This window comes from Bos mutus, chromosome 22, assembly GCF_027580195.1.
Source record: "Bos mutus isolate GX-2022 chromosome 22, NWIPB_WYAK_1.1, whole genome shotgun sequence".
NCBI lineage: Eukaryota > Metazoa > Chordata > Mammalia > Artiodactyla > Bovidae > Bos > Bos mutus.
This window is the reverse complement of record NC_091638.1, coordinates 8,302,659-8,326,182: the sequence shown is the minus strand read 5'-3', so window position 1 is coordinate 8,326,182 and position 23,524 is coordinate 8,302,659. Positions and strand designations below refer to the sequence as shown.

At 38.0% G+C, this 23,524-nt stretch overlaps 1 protein-coding gene across 2 annotated transcripts in view; it reads right to left on the bottom strand.

Annotated features, from left to right (window-relative positions):
- Positions 1–23,524, bottom strand: part of PDCD6IP (programmed cell death 6 interacting protein) — a 69,005-nt gene that overhangs the window by 15,320 nt on the left and 30,161 nt on the right. The window contains exons 7-10 of one of the 2 annotated variants that reach the window (XM_005898148.3): positions 21,676–21,807; positions 13,017–13,239; positions 11,542–11,665; positions 5,589–5,766 (exon numbers count right to left, since the gene is read on the bottom strand). In XM_005898148.3, the coding sequence (XP_005898210.2) occupies positions 5,589–5,766; positions 11,542–11,665; positions 13,017–13,239; positions 21,676–21,807 (657 nt within the window). The remainder of the gene's footprint in view (positions 1–5,588; positions 5,767–11,541; positions 11,666–13,016; positions 13,240–21,675; positions 21,808–23,524) is intronic. The other variant, XM_005898149.3, reaches the window with a different exon arrangement.

Here is a 23,524-nt window from a genome sequence, read left to right as displayed (position 1 = left end):
TATAGGTGAGAATTAGTGAGCTAGGACTATTCCTACAGTACTGATTAGAATATAAATTAGTACAATAATTTCCACTGCAGAAATCCAAATCATAATATACTTAACAAAACATCTTGTAAAATTTAAGGCTAAGTTAGCCATTACTGTACTCAGTAAAATTAAGATGACTAAGAGATTATGGAGTTGGTGATAGGGAAGCCTGGCGTGCTGTGATTCATGGGGTCACAAAGAGTCTGAGCGACTGAGCAACTGAACTGAAGAAATTATGTACATCCATATACCAAAACTACTTTTAAACAAAGATTTTTTTTTTTAAGATTAAATAAACAGAAAGCCTTTAGAACTTTGAAGCCATAAACAAAACAAAGAGAAAACTGATTAAGTCATACAAATAGAAGATTTAGATGTCAACCCAATACAACAAACTGAAAATTAACATTAAAAAAAAAAGCCTTTCGAATGCAGAGCTGAGAAAGCAAGACATTAGAGGCAGAAAGTGCTAATCCACCAACAGACTCAAGTGCTAGAGCCAACAGCACCTGTGAACGCCTGACAGTTTAGAGCAGAGGTCGGCGAACTTGGTGTCCAATGTTAGAGTAAATATTTTAGGATTGGGGACTACAGTCTCACATATTCTTTTAAAAAAAAAAAAAAAACAATTTTCTACAAGTGGTAAAAATCATCCTTCACTAGTGAACCATATAAAACAGGCCACAAGGTGGAGCTGGCCTACCGTCCATAGTGTACCAACTACACATTCTCTAGTGGCTCAGAATGTTCATTTAACAGGAGACAAGAAACACAGGTGGGGCTAATATGAGTAGGAGATCAGATCAAAGGCACCATCTTCCCTCAAATGGGGACTTCCAAATAAATGACACTCAGTGGATGAGTATTTAAAGGAAAATTGACCAACTGAAGGGAATTTGACCATCTGAACCATGGCTCTATACAGAAAAGAAAAGAATATCACCTTAAGATTCCTAACCAAAAGCCTGAATTTAGGACTGGAAATGACTACCTGCATGACACAAACTCCTAAAATGAATTTCAAAATAAAAGATTAACCACACACACACAAACAAAACCCTCCAAAAAAGTTTTAAAATACAGCAAACACACAAACAAAACCACTGAAATAAGAGCAAACAAACTGGTATGAGAAAAAAATCAGGAAAAAACAACAAATCACAGAACCAAACCACAAAGACTACTGACCCTGAGATAAGATAAAGAATATAAACTAAACATATTTAATATGTTTTAGAGTAAAAATATGACAGGAGAAAGAACATGAGAAGAACTGAAAAAGAGCCAAATAAAATTTCTGGAAATTAAAGAAATTATCAAATTAGGAAGCTAATGGATAGTTAAAAAACTGCTGGGATATAACTGAAGAGAACTAGTGAACTGAAAGACCAACCAGAAGAATCAGGCAGAAGGAAGCACAGAGCAACAGAAAACCCAGAAAAGTAAACTGAGAAGATTCAACATCAGAGATGGAGAAAGACATAATAATGAGAATTGGGGAAAAGCAATATTCAAAGAAGTGAAAACTAAGAACTTTCCAGGATGGATGAAAGACACAATTTCTCAAATTCACTGAATCCAATGGAATATCAAGCAACTTAAATAAAAGAAAACCCATACCCAGACACATCATAATAAACTATAAACAAGAAAAGTAAGTATACAACTTTCATGCTGTCAAAAAGGGGAAAAAAAAAAAAAGAAAAAATGGAGGGAACTCAATAAAACCATAAAAAGTGAGGGTGAGAAGGAACCAAAGAAAGAAAATAGAGAAATCAAAAGAGTAAGACAACTGTTGTACAAAAATATGGTTCCAAATATATGAATAACTTAACCCTCCAGGAAGAGATGAAGATTGTCAAGCTAAAAGTAAAGGAAAAATCTTATTACCATATGCTATTTACAAAAGACACAATCACAAAAACACACAAGTTGAAAGTCATACACACAACAAGAAAATTACAGACCAGTATCCCTTACGAATATAACTGCAAAATGCCCAACGAAGTACTACCAAACCAAACCTAGCAGCTCATTAAAAGGACTCTACACCATGACAGGAGAAGGCAATGGCACCCCACTCCAGTACTCTTGCCTGGAAAATCCCATGGACGGAGGAGCCTGGTAGGCTGCAGTCCATGGGGTCACTAAGAGTCCGACACGACTGATCGACTTCACTTTCACTTTTCACTTTCATACACTGGAGAAGGAAATGGCAACCCACTCCAGTGGGTTGGAGAATCCCAGGGACGGCGGAGCCTGGTGGGCTGCCATCTATGGGGTTGCACAGAGTTGGACACGACTGAAGCGACTTAGCAGCAGCAGCAGCAGCACACCATGACAAAGTGGGATAACCTAGGCATGCAAGGGTGGTTCACACTGAAGAATCAGTTAATGTAATACTCTGTATTAGTAGAATGAAGGGAGAAAATCCATGTGATTATCTTGAGATACAGAAAAAACATTTGACTAAATCCAACACCCTTTTATGATAAAAGCACTCAACAAATTAAGAATGGAAAGGAACTTCCTCAATCTGAGAAGAGCCATCTATGAAAAACTTAATAGCTTAACAGTGAAAAACTGGAAGGTTTTCCCCTAAGCTGACGATCAAGACAAGTCTGTGGACTCTCACTGCTTAAACCAGGATTGAACTGGCTGGCGCAATTAGAGTAAGAAATAAAGGGCATCCAAAAGTGGAAAGGAAGAACTACCTATAGTTGCAAATGGTATGACTTTTTATATGAAAAAATCCTAAGCAATCCATAAAATAACTATTAGAGAGAATAAATAAATTTAGTAGAGTTGCAGAAAACAAAATCAACGCACAAAATCAGCTGTATTTCTATACTCTAGCAATGAAGAATCCAAATAGGAAATTAAGATAATTCTATTATAACAGCATCAAAAAGAATAAAATAACTAAGAATCAGTTTAATCAAGGAAGTAAAATACTTGTACAGTGAAAAGTATAAAACACTGATGAAATAAATTAAATGGAAAGACAGCCTCCATCCATGGACTGGAAGCCGTAATACTGTTAAAGATAAGTAATATTCCTCAAATTGATCTAAACATTCAATACAATTCTCATTAAACTCCTACTAATTTTAGGATTTTCTACATATAAGGTCAAATCAAATCATAGTAAGATACCATTTCATAGCCACAAAGGTGGCTTTTTTATTTTTTAAGACAATTATAAGGGTTAGCAAGGATATGGAGAAATTTGGAACCTTCATACACTGTTGGTAAAATGTAAAAGGGCACAGCTACTTTTGCAAACCAGTTTCACAGTTCCTCAAAAAGTTAAACACAATATTACTGTACAACCCAGTAATTCCACTCCTATGTATATAACCCAAGAGAACTGAAAACAGTTGTTCAAACATAACCTGTTCACAAATAACAGCATTATTCTGAATAACCAAAAAGTGGGAACATCCCAAGTATCTATTCCTGATGAATGGATAAATAAAATACTTAATGATATATCCACACAATGGAATATTTAACTACAAAAAGAAATGAAGCAGTGACACATGCTGTGACATGAATGAACCTTGAAAAGATGCTAAGTGAAAAAGGCAAACTTCAAAGGCATGATTCCATTTATCTGCAATGTCCAGAATGAATAAATCTATACAAACAGAAATCAGATTTGTAGTTGCCAAGAACAAGGGGAATGGGAGAAAGAGGACTGACTGTTAACTAGTACAGGCTTTCTTTTGGAGGTGATGAAAATGTTCCAGAATTAGACTGTGTTGGTGCTCATACAATATTGTGAATGTACTAAAAACAACTGGATCATACACTTAAAAGAGATCAAAATGGTGAAATTTTATGTTATGTGAATTTTACCTCAAAAAGAAAAAAGACACATGTAAGATAAATCTAGGTGATTTATGAAAAGAACCAATTAAATATCCTTATTCTGGAAATGAAAAACATAGGGGGAAAATGCAGTAGAGCGGCTGAAGAACACAAAAGGCAGAGCTAAACAGGCAATCAAGGAGCTGGGAGGCCAGTCTCAGATGGTCGCCCACATAGAGAAAAAGTAATAGAAATGTTAAGAGATGTGAAGAACTAACTCAGAAGCACTGCCATCAATCTAACAGGAATTCATTAGGAGAGAATGGACAAAAAAGAGTAACTGAAGAAACAGAACCCATGAATCTAAGATGGAAAGGATCCAACAGATCCCAAGCAAGATAAATTTATCATTTAAAAAATAAATTAGTGGACACTTCAAATTATCTGAAAACCAAGACTTGAATTAAATTTGCTACCAGAGACATAAACACTCAAAAACAGTATCAGCTTCACAACTTAATAACGTACTTAAAATGAAACTACAAGTACAACCAAGAAAATGAGTCTAATTCATCAGGCTGTTAGGAAGATAAAATAAATAAAAATACCTCATAAGAGAGGCAGACAACAAACATACCATACACACTAATAAAGCCAGTTATTCCTTAATTATGAGATGAGATTTTTCCACATTAATATTTGTTTTATTTTAGTTAAGCTCTTAAGTAACCCTGCGGAGAAGGCAATGGCACCCCACTCCAGTACTCTTGCCTGGAAAATCCCATGGATGGAGGAGCCTGGTAGGCTACAGTCCATGGGGTCGAAAAGAATCGGACACGACTGAGTGACTTCACTTTCACTTTTCACTTTCATGCATTAGAGAAGGAAATGGCAACCCACTCCAGTGTTCTTGCCTGGAGAATCCCAGAGATGGGGGAGCCTGGTGGGCTGCCATCTGTGGGGTTGCACAGAGTCAGACACGACTGAAGCGACTTAGCAGCAGCAGCAGTAAGTAACCCTGGAAGGTATATATTCTCCTTCCCAAGGTTCGCACTGTCATAGTATATAAGTACTCTGTCTTTGCCCCAAAGTATTTGGAAACAGTGACTGAAACATCATGGATTAAAGCATTGATAACAGAAGTCACCTAAAAGAGACATGACTCCTAAACTGTCAAAAACCAAAATAACCAGTATGAACACATTTATAGCTAAAGAAACAAATGTATCAGTTAGCAGAAAGAGGTGAAAGCACCTTAAAAGCAGAATAACACTGGCAAATAGTTGACTTTAGCCAACAAACATTAGTGCTACATTCCTCATGATAAAATACCCTTGCCATCTGAAGATGAGCATGGTGGGCTTGGAAAACATATGATGGCCTAACTTCCTTAGTCTGATTCCTTGTTCACCACAGACTGAATGTTTCACAAGAAAAAAAAATCCTTAATAATGAAAAAGTCTGAACAGTGTGTGTGATAGTGATTTCCCACAGTATACTAGTTTCACACAATGGTCGTAATGCACACTTATATACCCTTAAGACATATGAACCCATTCTCACTCAGAATTCCTCTTAAACTGAAGGGCAGACTATGGGCCACAATAAATTAACCTGAATGATGAGTGCTACCCTGTGAAACCACAGGAAGAAGCAGCAAGAAGCCTCCTGTCCCAATCCCTGCTGGACACCAAGGGGCCAAAGAGTATTTTATTTACCTGAAAAGCAAACCTCTTAAAACATACCTCGTCGAGGATTTCTCTATTTCTTTGAAGAAGTTCGGGTAGCTCTTTGAACAACTGATCAACGGTCTGGATGCCTCCCTGTTCAATCACAGATGTGGACTTGGTCAATATAGACTGAGGTACGGTATCTCCAGATAAATCTTCAATTGCTGCTGGAAGATTAAGGGAAGCTAACACCCTGAAAAAATGAGATACTATGTCATCTAAAGGTCTAATCCTTCTTTCAAACACTAGCAGCGGAGTTATCACTCCAAAAAAGTGGATAAGCCCTGTAAATGGAAACATAAAGCAAAGACAAAGGAAAAACAGAAAATCAGGAATTGAGAAAATTAAATAAAACATTAGAGAATTAAGTTAGATTCACAGTTCAGAACTGAGAGCCAAAATGTTTAAAAGTTACATTAAAATATACTAGATACCTTTGGCTCACTGGTTAAACGTTACTTCTTTCACTCTAATTAAAAGTAAAAAATTCTATTTTAAGAATGTGATCTTTTATCACACTCCTGATTCTTATACTGTCAATGATAAAAGAGAAATAATACACTAAATAGTTATAATTTCACATCAGTTCAGTTGCTCAGTTGTGTCCGACTCTTTGTGACGCCATGGATTGCAGCACGTCAGGCCTCCCTGTCCATCACCAACTTGCATAGCTTACTCAAACTCACGTACATCAAGTCGGTGACGCCATCCAGTCATCTCATCCTCCTCGTCCTGCCTTCAATCTTTGCCAGCATCAGGGTCTTTTCCATTGAGTCAGTTCTTTACATCAGGTGGCCAAAGTTTTGGAGTTTCAGCTTCAACATCAGTCCTTCCAATGAATATTCAGGACTAATTTCCTTTAGGATGGACTGGCTGGATCTCCTAGCAGTCCAAGGGATTCTCTTAAAAGTCTTCTCCAGCACCACAGTTCAAAAGCATCAATTCTCTGGCTCTCAGCTTTCTTAACAGTCCAACTCTCACACCCATACATGACTACTGGAAAAACTATAGATTTGACTAGACAGATCTTTGTTGGCAAAGTAACATCTCTGCTTTTTAATAAGCTGTCTAGGTTGGTCACAGCTTTCCTTCCAAGGAGCAAGTGTCTTTTAATATCATGGCTGCAGTCACCATTTGCAGTGATTTTGGAGCCCAAAAAAATAAAGTCAGCCACTGTTTCCACTGTTTACCCATCTATTTGCAATGAAGTGATAGGACTGGATACCATGGTCTTAGTTTTCTGAATGCTGAGCTTTAAGCTAGTTTTTTCACTCTTGTCTTTCACGTGCATCCAGAGGATCTTTAGATCCTCATCACTTTCTTCCATAAGGGTGGTGTCATCTGCATATCTGAGGTGATTGATATTTCTCCCAGCAATCTTGATTCCAGCTTGTGCTTCATGAAGCCCAGCATTTCTCATGGTGTACTCTGCATAGAAGTTAAATAAGCAGGGTGACAATATACAGCCTTGACGTACTCCTTTCCCGATTTGGAACCAGCCTGTTGTTCCATGTCCAGTTCTAACTGTTGCTTCCTGACCTGCATATAGGTTTCTCAAGAGGCAGGTCAGGTGGTCTGGTATTCCCATCTCTTTCAGAATTTTCCACAGTTTGTTGTGATCCACACAGCCAAAGGCTTTGGCATAGTCAATAAAGCAGAAATAGATGTTTTTCTGGAACTCTCTTGCTTTTTCCATGATCCAGCAGATGTTGGCAATTTGATCTCTGGTTCCTCTGCCCTTTCTAAATCCAGCTTGAACAGTTGCAAGTTCACAGTTCACATACTGTTGAAGTCTGGCTTGGAGAATTCTGAGCATTACTTTGCTACTATGTGAGATAAGTGCAATTGTGTGGTAGTTTGAACATTCTTTGGCATTGCCTTTCTTTGAGACTGGAATGGAAACTGATCTTTTCCAGTCCTGTGGCCACTGCTGAGCTTTTCAAATTTGCTGGCATATTGAGTGCAGCACTTTCACAGCATCATAAAAGGATTTGGAATAGCTCAACTGGAATTCCATCACCTCCACTAGCTTTGTTCGTAGTGATGCTTCCTAAGGCCCACTTGACTTCGCATTCTAGGATGTCTGGTTCTAGGTGAGTGATCACACCACTGGGGTTATCTGGGTCATGAAGATCTTTTTTGTATAGTTCTTCTGTGGATTCTTGCCACCTCTTCTTAGTATCTTCTGCTTCTGTTAGGTCCATACCATTTCTGTCCTTATTGTGCCCATCTTTGCATGAAGTGTTCCCTTGGTATCTCTAATTTTCTTGAAGAGCTCTCTAGTCTTTCCCATTCTGTTGTTTTCCTCTATTTCTTTGCACTGATCACTGAGGAAGGCTTTCTTATCTCTCCTTGCTATTCTCTGGAATTCTGCATTCAAATGGGTATATGTTTCCTTTTCTCCTTTGCCTTTCACTTCTCTTCTTTTCTCAGCTATTTGTAAGGCCTCCTCAGACTACCATTTTGTCTTTTTGCATTTCTTTTTCATGGGGATGGTCTTGATCATTGCTTCCTGTACAGTGTCACGAACCTCCATCCATAGTTCTTCAGGCACTCTATCAGATCTAATCCCTTGAATCTATTTCTCATTTCCACTGTAAAGTCATAAGGGATTTGATTTAGGTCATATCTGAATGGTCTGGTGGTTTTTCCTACTTTCTTCAATTTAAGTCTGAATTTGGCAATAAGGAGTTCATGATCTGAGCCATAGTTAGCTCCCAGTCTTGTTTTTACTGACTGTATAGAGGTTCTCCATCTTTGGCTACAAAGAATATAATCAATTTGATTTTGGTATTGACCATCTGAAGATATCCATGTGTAGAGTCTTCTCTTGTGTTGTTGGAAGAGGGTGTTTGCTATGACCAGTGCGTTCTCTTGGTAAAACTCTGTTAGCCTTTGACCTGCTTCGTTTTGTACTCCAAAGCCAAATTTTCCTGTTACTCCTGGTATCTCTTGACTTCCTACTTTTATATTCCAGTCCCCCAAGAACTCCACAATTACAGCTCGCTGCTGAACAACCATCAACAGGAGAATGTTGGATCCCACCAAAAAAAGATACCCCACGTCCAAGGGCAAAGGAGAAGCCCCAGCAAGACGGTAGGAGGAGCAAAATCGTGTTTAGAATCAAACCCCATATCCACCAGACACACTCAGAGGGCTCAAACAAACCTTGTGCACACCAGGACCCAGAGACTTACACCAGAACTTAAACAGAACTGGGGAAACAGACTCTTGGAGCGTACAAACAAAACCTTGTACACACCAGGACCCAGGAGAAAGGACCAGTGACCCCATAAGAGACTGACCCAGACTTGCCCGTGAGTGTCCAGGAGTCTCCACCGGAGGCATGGGTCAGCGGTGGCCTGCTTCAGGGTCAGAGGCACCTTTTGAAGGAAGTGGCCATTATCTTTATTACCTCCACCACAGTTTGGCCTCAGGTCAAACAACAGGGAGGAAACACAGCCCCACCCATCAACAGAAAATTGGATTAAAGACTTACTGAGCATGGCCCTGCCCATCAGAACAAGACCCAGTTTCCCCCTCAGTCAGTCTCTCCCATCAGGAAGCTTTCATAAGACTCTTATCCTTCTCCATCAGAGGGCATATAGAGTGGAAACCACAATCACAGAAAACTAACAAAACTGATCACATGGACCACATCGTTGTCTAACTCAATGAAACTATGAGCCATGCCACTGTAGGGCCACCCAAGACAGACGGGTCATGGTGGAGAGTTCTGACAAAATGTGGTCACTGGAGAAGGGAATGGCAAACCACTTTAGTAGTCTTGCCCTGAGAACCCCATGAACAGTATGAAAACGCAAAAAGACAGGACACTGAAAGATCAACTCCCCAGGTCGGTAAGTGCCCAACATGCTACTGGAGATCAGTGGAGAATTAACTCCAGAAACAATGAAGAGAGGGCGCCAAAGCAAAAACACCACCCAGTTGTGGATGTGACTGGTGATAGAAGCAAGGTCCGATGCTGTAAAGAGCAATATTGCATAGGAACCTGGAATGTCAGGTCCATGAATCAAGGCAAATTGGAAGTGGTCAAACAGGAGATGACACAAGTGAACGTCAACATTCTAGGAATCAGCAAACTGAAATGGACTGGAATGGGTGAATTTAACTCAGATGACCATTATATCTACTACTATGGGCAGGAATCCTTTAGAAAAAATGGAGTAGCCCTCATAGTAAACAAAAGACTCTGAAATGCAGTACTTGGATGCAAGTGCAAAAACGAGAGAATGATCTCTGTTCATTTCCAAGGCGACCATTCAATATCACAGTAATCCAAGTCTATGCCTCAATAACTAATGCTGAAGAAGCTGAAGTTGAATGGTTCATTGAAGACCTACAAGACCTTCTAGAACTAACACCCAATTTCACATCATCTAGGCATAATGTCAAGAGGACATAGTTGATATACATATTAATACAGAATTTCCATTTGTTTTGTTTTGTGGCACAGTAACTATTAATCTATTACTTCATTTATATAATGGGAGGAATATTTGGGTAAACTTATGCTGTCTTCCTGCTGGAAAAAGAAAAATGAGGTCAAAACATACTCATTCATCAAAATTAAGAACATGAAAAAGCAAACAAGACTAGGGAAAAAAAAACTCAGTAACATATCTGACAAAAGACTTACCTCTAGAATATCTAAAGAACGCTTTAAAGATATTAAGAAAAAAAATGAGCAATAGATTTCAACACATGACGAAAGACATGAAGGGCTAATAAGCACATGAAGAGTTGCTCAATATCATTAGTCACCAGGGGGAATGCAAACTGAACCACAATGAGACACTGCTACACACACACTACAATAGCTAAAATCAGAGAGACTGACAATGCTAAGTTCTGACGAGGCGCCAAGAAAGCGCGCTTCTCAAACGGTGTAGGAACAATGACTCTGGAAAACCATCTGGCCATTTCCTGTGAAGTAAACATACACTAACCATACAACTCAACAATTCTGTAATCCTAGGTTATTTGCTCATGAGAAATAAAACATGTCCACAGAAAGATGTGTACACCCATGTTCGTAACAACCAAAATGTCCACCAATAGGTAAAAGTAACAAACTATTTGACCGTCAAAAGGAATACTGCTAAGTAATAAAAAGGATCAAACTGATACATATACCATGATTATGCCAAGTGAAAGAAGCCTAAGATATTTTTAATACATACTGTTACATGCTGTACATACTATATTATATATTATACATTACTATAACAATACCATACACTGTATATATCATACTATATATGCAATATACTATTTACTGTATATAATACACTATAAAATCTACATATTGCACACACTATAATGATTACATTTATATTAAAATTATATAAAAGGTAAAACTAACCTATGGTGACAGGGAGCAGATCAGAAGTGGCTAGAGGGTGGAGGAGAAGACATTGAATGGAAAGGCGTGAGGGAATTTTTCTCGGGTGATAGAAATGTTCTCTACTTGATCATGGTGGGTAGTTACATGGCCACACACATTTATCAAAAAACAACTATACATTTAAAATGGATTTATTTTGTTGTGTAAAATTATACTCAATGTATTTTTTTAAATGATAAATTATTTTGTCTTCAATCCACCAAAAACAAGAACTTGTTCAGAATATTGAATGTACATGTATCTGAACTTTAAAAGTTCATTTCTATTTCTCATTTCCCTCAAATAAATACCCCCAAAATACAAATCAGTGGCCACATATTTTCACTTTGTTTCAGCAGTTAAATTTCTTCCAGTTATATCTGCTTTGTTGTTGGGGCTCAGTAAATATAGTGTTCCCAAGAAATGTGTGTGTGTCTATATTCGCTATTTCAAATATCCTTAACATTCAGTTCTAAGCTCAGAAAAGTACAATGTTCATAAATAATCCATCAGGAAACATCAGAAATTTAGATAAAGTTATGAAAGTTAAGCCCTACTTACCCATTTGCCAAAGTGGTGGCTTCTCTCATCTGAGCAATTGATCTGTTAACTAAATCAGCTTTCCTCTGATTATAGGCAGCCAAAGACTGCTGGACTGACACAGGAACCATCTTCTCGAACAGATCTAAAAAGAGGAATCAATTTCAATAAAGTTTTAAGACAAAAACTCAAACTATAAAGTGACTATTCATATCTCCTTTCCAATATTCACATTAAAAGTCTTCAAACATTTAAAAAAACAAAACTAAATCTATTGAAAGGACAATGATAAAGAGAATTTTTAGATCACTGCATTCACAGGCAATGATAATGAAGGCTTTTCCTTGAACTTAACTTTCTTAAAGATGTGTTTATCATTAAGTTTAAGGGATCTTTGGTGAAGAAGATCTACACAAGAGAAAACAATACTCATTCATTGATAAAACTGACCATAGTACCATGGTTTCCAGCTCTACCACTTCCTGGCTCTGCAACCTTGAGCAAATGACTTCACCACTCTCCATCAGTATACTCAGCAGTCAAATGGGGACAATAACCACACCTGCCTCGTGTAGCTGCTATGAGAAGTAAATGAACTAATATTTTAAAGTGCTTAAAAGAGCTTTTGGCACACGGTAAACACTTTGAGCTTGTTAAACAGAAGTAAGTACAGTAGTCCCATGGTGTCCTCAGGGGACTGGTTCCAGGACCCTCAGTGGGTACCAGGCTCTGAGGATGCTCAAGTCTCCTACATGAAGTGGCACAGTGTTTGCACATAGCTTACACATATTCTCTCATACACTTTAAATCATTTCTAGCTTATTTATAAAACTTAATACAATGTAAACGCTATGTGAACAGTTGCAGAGTATTGCAAATTCAAGTTTTGCTCTTTTTGGAACTTTCTGGAAATTTTTTCTGTGACTATTTTCAGTCAGCAGTTGCTTTAAATTCATGGCTGTGGAACCACAGATACAGATGGCCAACTCTAAAACAACCATCCAATAACTTAGAAATATTAGATCCCTGGGGTCTCAGCTAGAGGCTACCATATATTGATTGCATAGACCTACAATAGTCAAGGATATTATGACATTTACTTATCTGATACAACCATGACTCCAGAAGCTTATATGCTTAAAGTCATATACGTTTATTCTTAATACCAGAATCTTAAATAACAAATGTTAACAAAAAGACAGATCAGATCAGATCAATCGCTCAGTCGTGTCCAACTCTTTGCAACCCCATGAATTGCAGCACAAAAGACAAGCGCTCATTTAAGTCTTTATAGTTACTCAGTTTCAAGTTTTCTGACTCTGTTGTATACTTTATGCTTTACTACCATTTACTGTCCATCTTAAAATTTCACTGTTAACATGAATAAAATTATATTCAAAGCATACAATTGCAACTATGTGATTTTAGCTACAAAAAATAGATTAAACTGGAGAAAAAATACCTAACACTAAAGTGCCTCTGAATAGCTGACATACCAGTGAATTTCTGGCTGATGGGTACGTTGACTGGAGTAGATTTCACAAGTGTGGCTTTGCCAATAGGGTCCAGATCTTTAAGGTCTGGAACTCGATCATGATAGATGAAGTCATTATCCTTCTTTGCCGCAGTAAGGGCACGGCTGATTTTGTCAGAGAATTCCTTCACGTTGACGTATTCATCATAGCGAGATGCCACTGTTTTTATCAATTCTGCTGCATGCTAGCAAGAAAATGTTAAAAAAGAAAAAAAAAAGTTTTCTTTTTTTCCAACAAATATCCAAGCTTTGGTTTTTTAAAAAAATCTTTAAAGACCAGCATTACTAGCATTGTGATCAACAGAACAACCTAGCAATTCAACCTAGCAATTCTCTTATCAAAAATAACCAAAACATCAAAAATGAAGAATACATAGCAGACACCCCTCTAAGACATGAATGAATTACCAAGAGAATAAAAGAAATCAAAATTATAAACTGACATTGAGGAAAGCTGTCTCTGGCTGTTGGGTATTTCTGTATCCAAAGGACTAGCAATTAAAATGCATTAAAAGCCTTCAGGCAGACTTAAGACAGGGGTCTTGAAACTACCTAAGACAGCAAAGTAGAAAGAAGAAACATCCCCTTCACCGCCCCACCCCTACATGAAGGCAAAACCTCAAAGGGCTATATGTGGGATGAAAATGGTGGGTCAGAAAACTACTCTGCAACACAGGAAAACAACAAAGAAGCATGTCATGTCAGCAACAATCGGAATTTTTTCTTTAAAAGTTGCCCTTGCGATGCAAAAGATGAACATAGCCTTACATAAATTTAGGGCTCAAATTACTTAGGTGATATTGGGTACAGTAACACCAAATAAAATTGATAATCAAGTCAAAAGCTATTGAGGATAAATGCAGTAATATAATGTTTAACATCTGACAATTTGCCAGAAAGATATAAACTTCACAAATGTTGTATTTGAAAGCCTTTATGTTAGGTAGTTAGAAAGAGTCCAGAATGGTGGTGGCTAAAAGACAAGGAAGGGAAAAGCCTGCAAAAATAGAACAAAGGAAGGTCAAAGGAAGGTCCGAGGACCAGAGTGAGGACTCAGGTAGAACAAACCTCTAGCTACCCCAATTTGCATAGGGCAGGCCCAGAGGGAAGAAAAAACATATAAAAAGAGGAGCCAAAGGGCTCTCTCTCTCTCTTCTCATGAGGTCTCGACATGACCTCTCTACATGACCTCATGCCTCAAGGATGGATTTTCCTGCTATTATCTAAATAAAATAGAGCTGTAACACGGAGCTGTAACACTGATTTGTCTAAGAGCTATAACACGGTCCGTTTGAGACCTGAGAGCTATAACACAGTTTGTCCAAGACCTAAGAGCTGTGACACGCCGAGGGCTTTAATGTCTGTCACTCCAAATCTTTGTTGTGACGAGACAGAACAGAGGAGCATACACTCGCTTGACATCTATATAAACAATTATAATAAAAAACTGATAAACCTATCCATTTTATTATCATTAGAGTGCATGATTTTAACACTCTTTGTTTCAGCAATAAATGGACCAAGTAAACCAAAAATGTTTAAGATTACAGAAGTTCTGAACAACACAACTAATGAGTTTGATTTATCAGACATGGAGAACCCTGGACTCCACAATTACAGAATACGTAATAGTCTCAGGCTTATAAAGAACATCTGTAGTGACCACATGAAGACATAAAAGCAAAAACACCAAAAGATAAAGTAAAAACATCAAAATTACAAGATTATAAGAATGGTTTAATGTTAGAAAACCTATTTATGTAATTCTCCAAATAATAAATTTAAGTTTAAAAAAATCAAATTATCTCATAGATGTTGAAAAATCATTTAATAAAATATTCACTCTTGACTTTTCTTAAATCTTAGTAAAATAAAAATAAATATCCAGTTCCTTAATACATTAAAATTTTAACCCTCAATGCTGATATCATGCTTAGCAGAAAAATAAAATATTCCTAGAGTTGAAATAAAACAAAGATCACCAGTATCATCATGAACATTGACCATGTAAAAATAACCAGACAAAAAAATGAAATTAGAGGTGTAAAATTTAGAAAAGAAAAGGAACAATTTATTATTTACAGGTGATATATTTATTTGCATGCCAGAAAAATCTAAAAGAAACAACTATTCTACGTAAGAAGTAGTTTAGATACACAATCAACATAGAAAATACAGATAAACCACCACCAATCTGAAAAGATAACCAAAAACTAATAATCCAGTTACTAGTAATGGAAAGAAATCTTAAAATATTTGTGCAAGATTAATATGAAATAGAAATAAGGAAAACCAAAACAAACAAAAGCTACATCTTTAGTGTAAACTAGGAGATGGGAAAACACACAAATTTAAACCACTTTTTAAATCTGTACATCAAATTTGACTTGTAAATGTGATCAAACACTCTCCTAAATAGCAAAATTGGTATTAGAAGCAACAGAGCAGGAGAAACAAGGGAAGGCTAAGGGCCCACCCTGAGGGGAAAGTGCTTAGTTAAGCAAATCTGAAAACAATGAAATGCAATGAGGTGACAGCTGCCAGCTGATGATAAAGGAAAAGCCAAATGGCCTCCTGGAGCCAGACAAAGGTTGAAGGAAAAACAGAATTCTGAGGGGCCTTGACCCAAAAAGGCAGATAACGACAAGAACAGGGTTACTGGGTAAGCAGAAAAAAGGGCAGAAAAGTGGGGAGGAGGAAAAGGGATGAGCACTCAGAAAACGTCCACAGAGTACAAACTGTTACAGCAGATAAACCACCTAGAAAAGCAAAGGCACAAAAGTGGAATCCTTCCTACACCAGGCTTTGAGAACCAGAGGGGAAGGGCCCTACACAAGAAGGCTTGGAAAGATACCTGGAGTTCCCCCACCCAGGAACCTCTTTGACTAAAATCAAGCTCATTCAAACACAAGTAACCAAAAAGGCATTCCATCTGTCTCAACACAAAGAAACCACAAGGAAAAGGGTGAAAATGAGCAGTGAAACTTTTCAACAGAAAATGAAAATTCACCAAAGAAAATGTTGCCACAGGGAATACTGGTGATCCAGTGGTTAGGACTCTGCACTTTCACTGCTGTGGCCCCAGGTTCAATCCCTGGTCAGGGAACTAAGATCACGCAAGGCGTGAGGCACAGCCAAAAGAAAAAGAAATGGTGCCACAAACCAAAGAACACAGCCTACTAAAAAAGGTAAAATAAGCTAAAAGACATAAGGATGCAATCACAGTACCAAAAGAACACAAAATATGAACAGAGATGCTATTCAGATAGCAAGATAACAGTGGGTAACACTCAGGTAACAGTGGGTGATATTCTGATAGCAACAGAATGTGAAACGAGACCCGAAGAACTCAGTGAAGAAAAATATGAAATCATTTAAGAAAAGAAAGACTGAAATATTTATGCAAAGAACATGAAAGGGATAATAGGTTATCACAGAAACCACTGTAAGAAACATATAAAACAAGAAAAAGTAAAGACAATTCTACATGGCAGTTGGGGAGCAGAGGCCATTACAAACTGAAAATTCATGAGACCAATCAACATGAATCCTTATTTGAACAAACTATTAAAGCACATTTTAGAAAAAAATCAAAGAAAACTAAACCAGGTTTGGGTAATATTAGGTTACTAGCTTACAAACTAGTACTAACTGTACTAAATAAGATGACATTGCGGTTTTAATTTTTTAAAGCCTTATCTATTAGAGGCATATACTTAAGTAACTTAAGGATGAAATGATACGTGAGATAGCTATAAATACATCAGAAAAAAAGAGGAAGGGGGAACAGATGAGACACAGAGAAAATATTAATAATCACTGAAACTGGGTAACAGATATTTGATGATTCTTATTTTTATATGTATGTTTGAAGCTTTCCATAATAAATACTTAAATAAAATTCATACAGATGCATAAGCAGGAGCAATCAAGAAAATTCAGGGACTGAGAGATGATCACTACCAATCAGGTATTAAAACATTCTAAAGTGTCAATGATTCAAATGGTATAGCTGGAACACGAACAGATAAAATGGGCCAATGTAGCAGAATAAAAATAGACCCAAATACATATGAAGGATTTAGTAAGTGATAAAGTCAAAATCTCAATGCAATGGGGTAAAGAAAGTCATTGCAGTAACCGATCTGAAGACAACTGGGTAGCCGTTTGAAAAAATAAAAATTGCATCCATCCTTCACATCACCTATCAGGATAAACTCCAAGTGGATCAAAGATCCAAGAATTGAATATAATATACAATGAATTACAGATGTACTTATACTCTGATATCAGCAATCCCATTTCCAGGAATTTAAAATATACCTGCTAATGTGGACTGAACTGTGTCCCCACCCCCACCCCCTCAGAATGTGTATGTTGATGCTCTAACTTCCCAAGATATGGTACTTGGACATGGGGCCTTCGGGAGATCATGGTGAAGTCACGAGGGTGAGGCCCTGGTGAAAGGATTAGTGCCCTTGTAAGAAGAGACAACAGAAAGCATGCTGTCTCTCCCTACCATAAAAGTACACAGCAAGAAGTCAGGCTAGCAGTAGGTAAGCCCACCATCCTGACACCCTCAGAATTCTAGCCCCCTGAACTATGAGAAAATAAATTTCTGTTGTTTAAACCACCCAGTCTATGGTATTTTGTTATGGAAACCTGAGCCAAGACAACTACTGAAATACAAAATGCCACATTCACATAATTAATCACTGCAGTGTGGTTTGTAATAACAAATCTTGGAAACACACAAGTATTCAGCAATAACGTGTGGTTTATATAATGAAGTAGAATGCAGCTCTGAAGAGAAATGAGAAAAGTCTCTTAGCTGCTGTATGAAATGGAGAGGGCTTCAATATGCTGCTGCTGCTGCTAAGTCACTTCAGTCGTGTCCAACTCTGTGCGACCCCATAGACGGCAGCCCACCAGGCTTCCCCGTCCCTGGGATTCTCCAGGCAAGAACACTGGAGTGGGTTGCCATTTCCTTCTCCAATGCATGAAAGTGAAAAGTGAAAGTGAAGTCGCTCAGTCATGTCCGACTCTGTGCAACCCCATAGACAGCAGCCCACCAGGCTTCCCCGTCCCTGGGACTTTCCAGGCAAGAGTACTGGACTGGGGTGCCACTGCCTTCTCCATTCAATATGCTATGTGAGAAAAATAAGACGCACAACACTACACAGAGCATGTATGTGCTCAGATGCCCAGTCACGTCTGACTCTTCACAACCCCAAGGACTGCAGCCTGCCAGGCTCCTCGGTCCATGGGATTTCCCAGGCAAGAATACTGGAATGGGTTGGCATTTCCTACTCCAAGGGATCTTCCCAACCCAGGGATCAAACCCGCAATTCCTGTGTCTCCTGCACTGGCAGGTGGATTCTTTACCAATGTGCCACCCGTGGCATATGATCTCTTATATAAAGAACAGGAGAGTTAAGAATATGCATTAAGTGTGCGTGCACATGTGCACATTTCTGCTTATATTTTCAAAGAGAATAAAAAAAAAAAACACTGAAAGGATTAAATAAGAAATAAATGAAAATTACCTATGAGGCAGTGGGGGAAAAGGCTGTAGGGAATAAAACAGAAGGGAAAAGGTAGAGATCGGCTAAGTGTATGCCTGTTTTCCCCTTATATTGAAAATGTTCAAGTTCACAGAAAAATTAAAAGAACAAAACAATTGAGAAAAAACGCCTCCTCTGGCAAGTTTAACAACTGTTACCAATTTTGTCATATTTGCTCTCTTTCCCACATATACAGACCCTTTCTTTTTACATAACTGTTTGAAGTTCAGACATCACAACCCTTTATCCCTAAATATCTCAGCACATATCTAGTGAGGACACTCTCCTTAATACCTACAAACTAGTATCTAACAAAGAAAAAGCAATACTTTCATAAAGTCAGTCTTATCATCTTATTAGACTCCTCATTAATGAATTAAATAAATATCTGATATGTATCCATTTTATCTGAGTCACAATTTTACATCTATACAGAGGCATCCCTCAGTATCTGTGGGGGTTGGCTCCAGAACTCTTCACAGGCACTAAAATCTGAACGCTGGCCCCCTGGACCTACAGATTCTGTGTCTGCAGATTAAACATAGTACACGACCAGCAGTTGGTTGACTCCACAAATTCAGAAGCTGCCAGTATGGAGAGCTGAGTATTTATTCATTGAAATACACCTGCATGTAAGTTGACTTGGACAGTTCACATCTGTGTTGTTCAAGGGTAAACTGTATTTTTATGTCTTTTTAAAAATTGAGCCTTGGTAGCTTTAGAGACTCACCAGGACAATCAAGTAGACCCACTTCCTGGAGCCTAATGAACTATATTGTTCAAGAAGCGCACTTCCTGAGCTGTGTAAGCCCAGGTACAATTTTTCTTGGCCCCAGAAGTGAATTACCCACAGCAATTTTCCCTTTGCTATCTTACCTATTGCAGTGATATTCCTGAGTCCTGTGATTTGTTTTTTATCTCTGGCTTGCTCATGACTAATAAGCTTTCCCCCATTACTGTTAACAATGACTGCAAAACTGACTGAACGGTGCGACCATCAGGTGCATGGGGCATTCTGAGCAAAAGACTGCAGAGAATATGACTTACTGTTCATCGTTTTTGTCTGTTTTGTTCTCTTTGCCTATGTCTCAGCTCAAATCAAGTAAAAAAAATATATTTCATGCCTAATGGAAAGAGGAACAGCCCCAGGAGACATGAATCAGTAAGTATTTATGTTGTTAACTTCTGACCTATGACTAAAGCTAAAAAAAGTGTCTAAAAGTGAAAGAAGTCCTTATCTCCTGTGTGAATTTGAAATAGCTTCCTTTTTCCAAAGAGGTTTTAAAAATTAGATTAAAATTTCAAAAGGAGATCTTATATAACCGGTTTATAGAGAATACTCATTTGAACATAAAAGTTCCAGAATTCCCCAAAATAAAGAAGCTACACTCCTGTAAAACAAAGACCAGTTTACCAACAGTGGACACTGAGAGAGGAATTCAGGATAAAAAACAAGATGACGCACTCCTCACGCTCTGGAAAAACAGGCCCCTTAGACAGATGTATATCTCAGGAAGAATTTTAATGAATTCAGATACCTGTATCTTCCCATACACAGAAAAGCACTAAAATCATTAACCTGAGATATCTGTTCTTTGTGACTAGCAGTAATCTTTTACTGAAAGGTATGCTTGACTGGAGGTATTCTCTCATCAAAATCAAATATGAGCGGGTTTCTCCCCTACCTCTTCAGAAAGGCTCCTCAGAGCTACTGAGAGGCCATCTCCTAGGCCACTGCTGCTGCTGCTAAGTCACTTCAGTCGTGTCCAACTCTGTGCGACCCCACAGACAGCAGCCCACCAGGCTCCCCCATCCCTGGGATTCTCCAGGCAAGAACACTGGAGTGGCTTGCCATTTCCTTCTCCAATGCATGAAAGTGAAAAGTGAAAGTGAAGTCGCTCAGTCGCCTCCGATTCTTAGCGACCCCATGGACTGCAGCCTACCAGGCTCCTCCACCCAAGGGATTTTCCAGGCAAGAGTACTAGAGCTCCCAGGCCACAGTCCTCAGTACAGTCCCTGAATAAAACTTACACTCCAACTCGTATGCTGTGTGCTTTTCTTTCAGTCGGTACTCCTGATACTTTAAATACACTACCCTGAAAAAAACTTTCCCCTAGAAACCCCTTTCTCAGAAGCATATGTTTTCATCTGCTTTCATATGATGCTAAGTTATTCCAATCAAAGTGAATCCCTGGACAAATAAATGTTTGATAATCTGAGTGTGCCTTTCTCTGATTTTGTCAGTGTGGAGTATAATACAAGCATATATTTTATTTTTTTTTATAAAACTTGGGTTTCTCTTCTCATGAAAAGACTAATTACCCTGAACTTCCTAAGTAAGATTTGCATTGTATCTTCTAATACTAGTCCATACTTAAATTTCCTTAACAGTCCTCTTCCTACCATCTGCTGACCAACTCTTAAAATACAATCTGTATAACAGCGCTCGCCCCTGCTGCAAAGTTGACCCAGATATCATAGCAAGTTACTCACACACCTAGGGCAGATACCACAGCATAGAAGGTAGTCTGCTGATTACACGATCTATTTATATACATTACCACTGTCCTTCTCAAACTATGGAATTGTATGACCCAATTATAGACCAAGGCTATGCCACAAGTTAAGCACTCCACATCCTTTCTGGAGCATGACAATTAATTTAGAGTATTTTATACTAAAATAAACATGAGTAAATAAAAGAGAACTGAATGCAAAGTTAACATGAAATTTTTAGATAAAATAGGAAACTTCAAAAAGCACACAGTAGGTATGCTGTGCTGTGCTCAGCTGCTCTGTCACACAGAACTCTTTGTGACGCAATATACTGCAGCCCACCAGGCTCCTCTGTCCATGGGATTTCCCAGGCAGCAACACTGGAGTGGGTTGCCACTTCCTTCATAGCCTGAAAAATAAAAACAATCACCCATCTTCATGGACAGGTGCAGTCAGTGGGAAAGCTTTTTATGAGCAAACTTTGGAATCTCACTAAAAAAAAGAAGAAAAAGGAAATCCAAGTATTCAAGTGACTTAAATATTTATTTCTAAGAAACTCACCTGTAGCCGTGCAATCTCTTCTCCAAATTTCTTCTGCTGTTTTGCCAGGATAGACTGGTGGTACTCAGCATAGGCCTGCATGATACAGGGCTTTGCAGCCAGGACAGGGAACACCTCCTGGAAATAAAAATACTGACCAGGGAGAGTCCAACCACACAAACCACCACAGACAACATGGGATGCAGGAAGAAAAAGGAAAAGGAGACAGAAATTAGAATCACCCCATTAATAGTTTAGAGATAGGTTAGTCATTAGGTGTAAACAGAGAAGACCACATGATTTTACGTGGACTGGATTCAATGAATTCAGGGTTTTTTTCTTCCAATTAGAATTAACAACTGGGTTTTTTAACTGTTAAATGTAGCCAATTTAGGTTTTTACAATTCTCTTTAAGCCATGAAGTCAACATTTTGTTTACAAAGAAATAAGGAAAGCATGCATTAGAAAGAGAAGTAGAATGGACATTCACAGAGGAACATCAAGCACAGGGCTTTAGCAGCTTTCTTGTGAGCCCTTACCCAGCTCTCAGTTAACTAAGACACCATTACTCACATATACTAATGAAACTGCTCTATAGCTGACTGTTTGATCATGTTTAAAAGACAAAAGACAGTGAAGTAAGTTCCCACTTAAATTCACAATCTAAGAGACTTTTAATAACAATGATTTTTAGCCATATAAAAAGTACTCAGCATCACATAAAGACTAACATTTCAATACCATACACTCAAAAACACATAGCAGACAGACAAATGCACTGAGCTAATAACTAAAATGATAAAGTCTTACTTTGCCCTAATTTGTTTTGAAAAACGTTCCAACCAAAACTGATTTTAGAAGATCCAAAAACATGAACCAAAAAAACAGTAGAGGGTCTTCCAAAATATCAAATCCTACCCTATAAGCTCAATGTTTTTAGGAAGTACATGCCATTTAATATCCAAGAAATATACTAGACAATCACTGTCTAGACAAAAAAAATAATAAGAGAAATGAAAACTGAATTACTACCTTGTTTGCTTTCCTGTCTCCCAGTGAATAATTTCCTAGCTTCCTGGGTCACTACTTGCAGATATTCCAGTTTTATAACTAGAATATGAAAATACCTGATGAGCTTTATTAGTCAAAAGGCAAAAATAAAAGACATCTAAAATCTCAAACTGCACTTATGCCAGTTCTCAAGGTTAAGTCTGGAGCAACTGGGTACTTAAACAGATTTTTCAAGGAATACCAGGAGTGGTGCAGAGGTAGTTTCCAAGTCTTTGTAGGTGACACTGTCTTCTCGCCAGGCCAGGACTGAACTAACGGCCTCACAGGATTTAACAGTACACTGTGCAGCTGATCACGAGGTCTTTCAGATGAAGAAAAGGTGACAGGAAATCCCAAGTCTCTTAACAGCAACACTATTACTACTCAAGAGTCCTAGGCAAATTCTTCTACTGATCTCTTGGTGAATTTTAAATCTCCAGCATACTTCAAATTCCTTGATGCTCATATTCTGCTCATTCTCAACACTCATGTGTTGAGATACTTTCATGCTTTTTTATTTTGCCACAAAATTGTCTGCAATTTCATAATTTATAAAGATTCCTGAACGACTTATAAATCATTTTCCCTAAAAAAAGCACGTAACAAATACCATTTGCTAGCATACAGACAAAATGAATTCCTTGAACATTTCTGAAAGAAAGCAGTTGACTCTTACGACATTTCAATCTGTAAGCTTCTGTTTTTAAGCATACTGAATTTACCTCTCAGTCTGTCTGCTTTATCATTTACAAATGCTCATCACTGACTAGTCTCTTCAAATGCTGCTTCAGAAAGGTTAACATTAAAACAATTAATACTT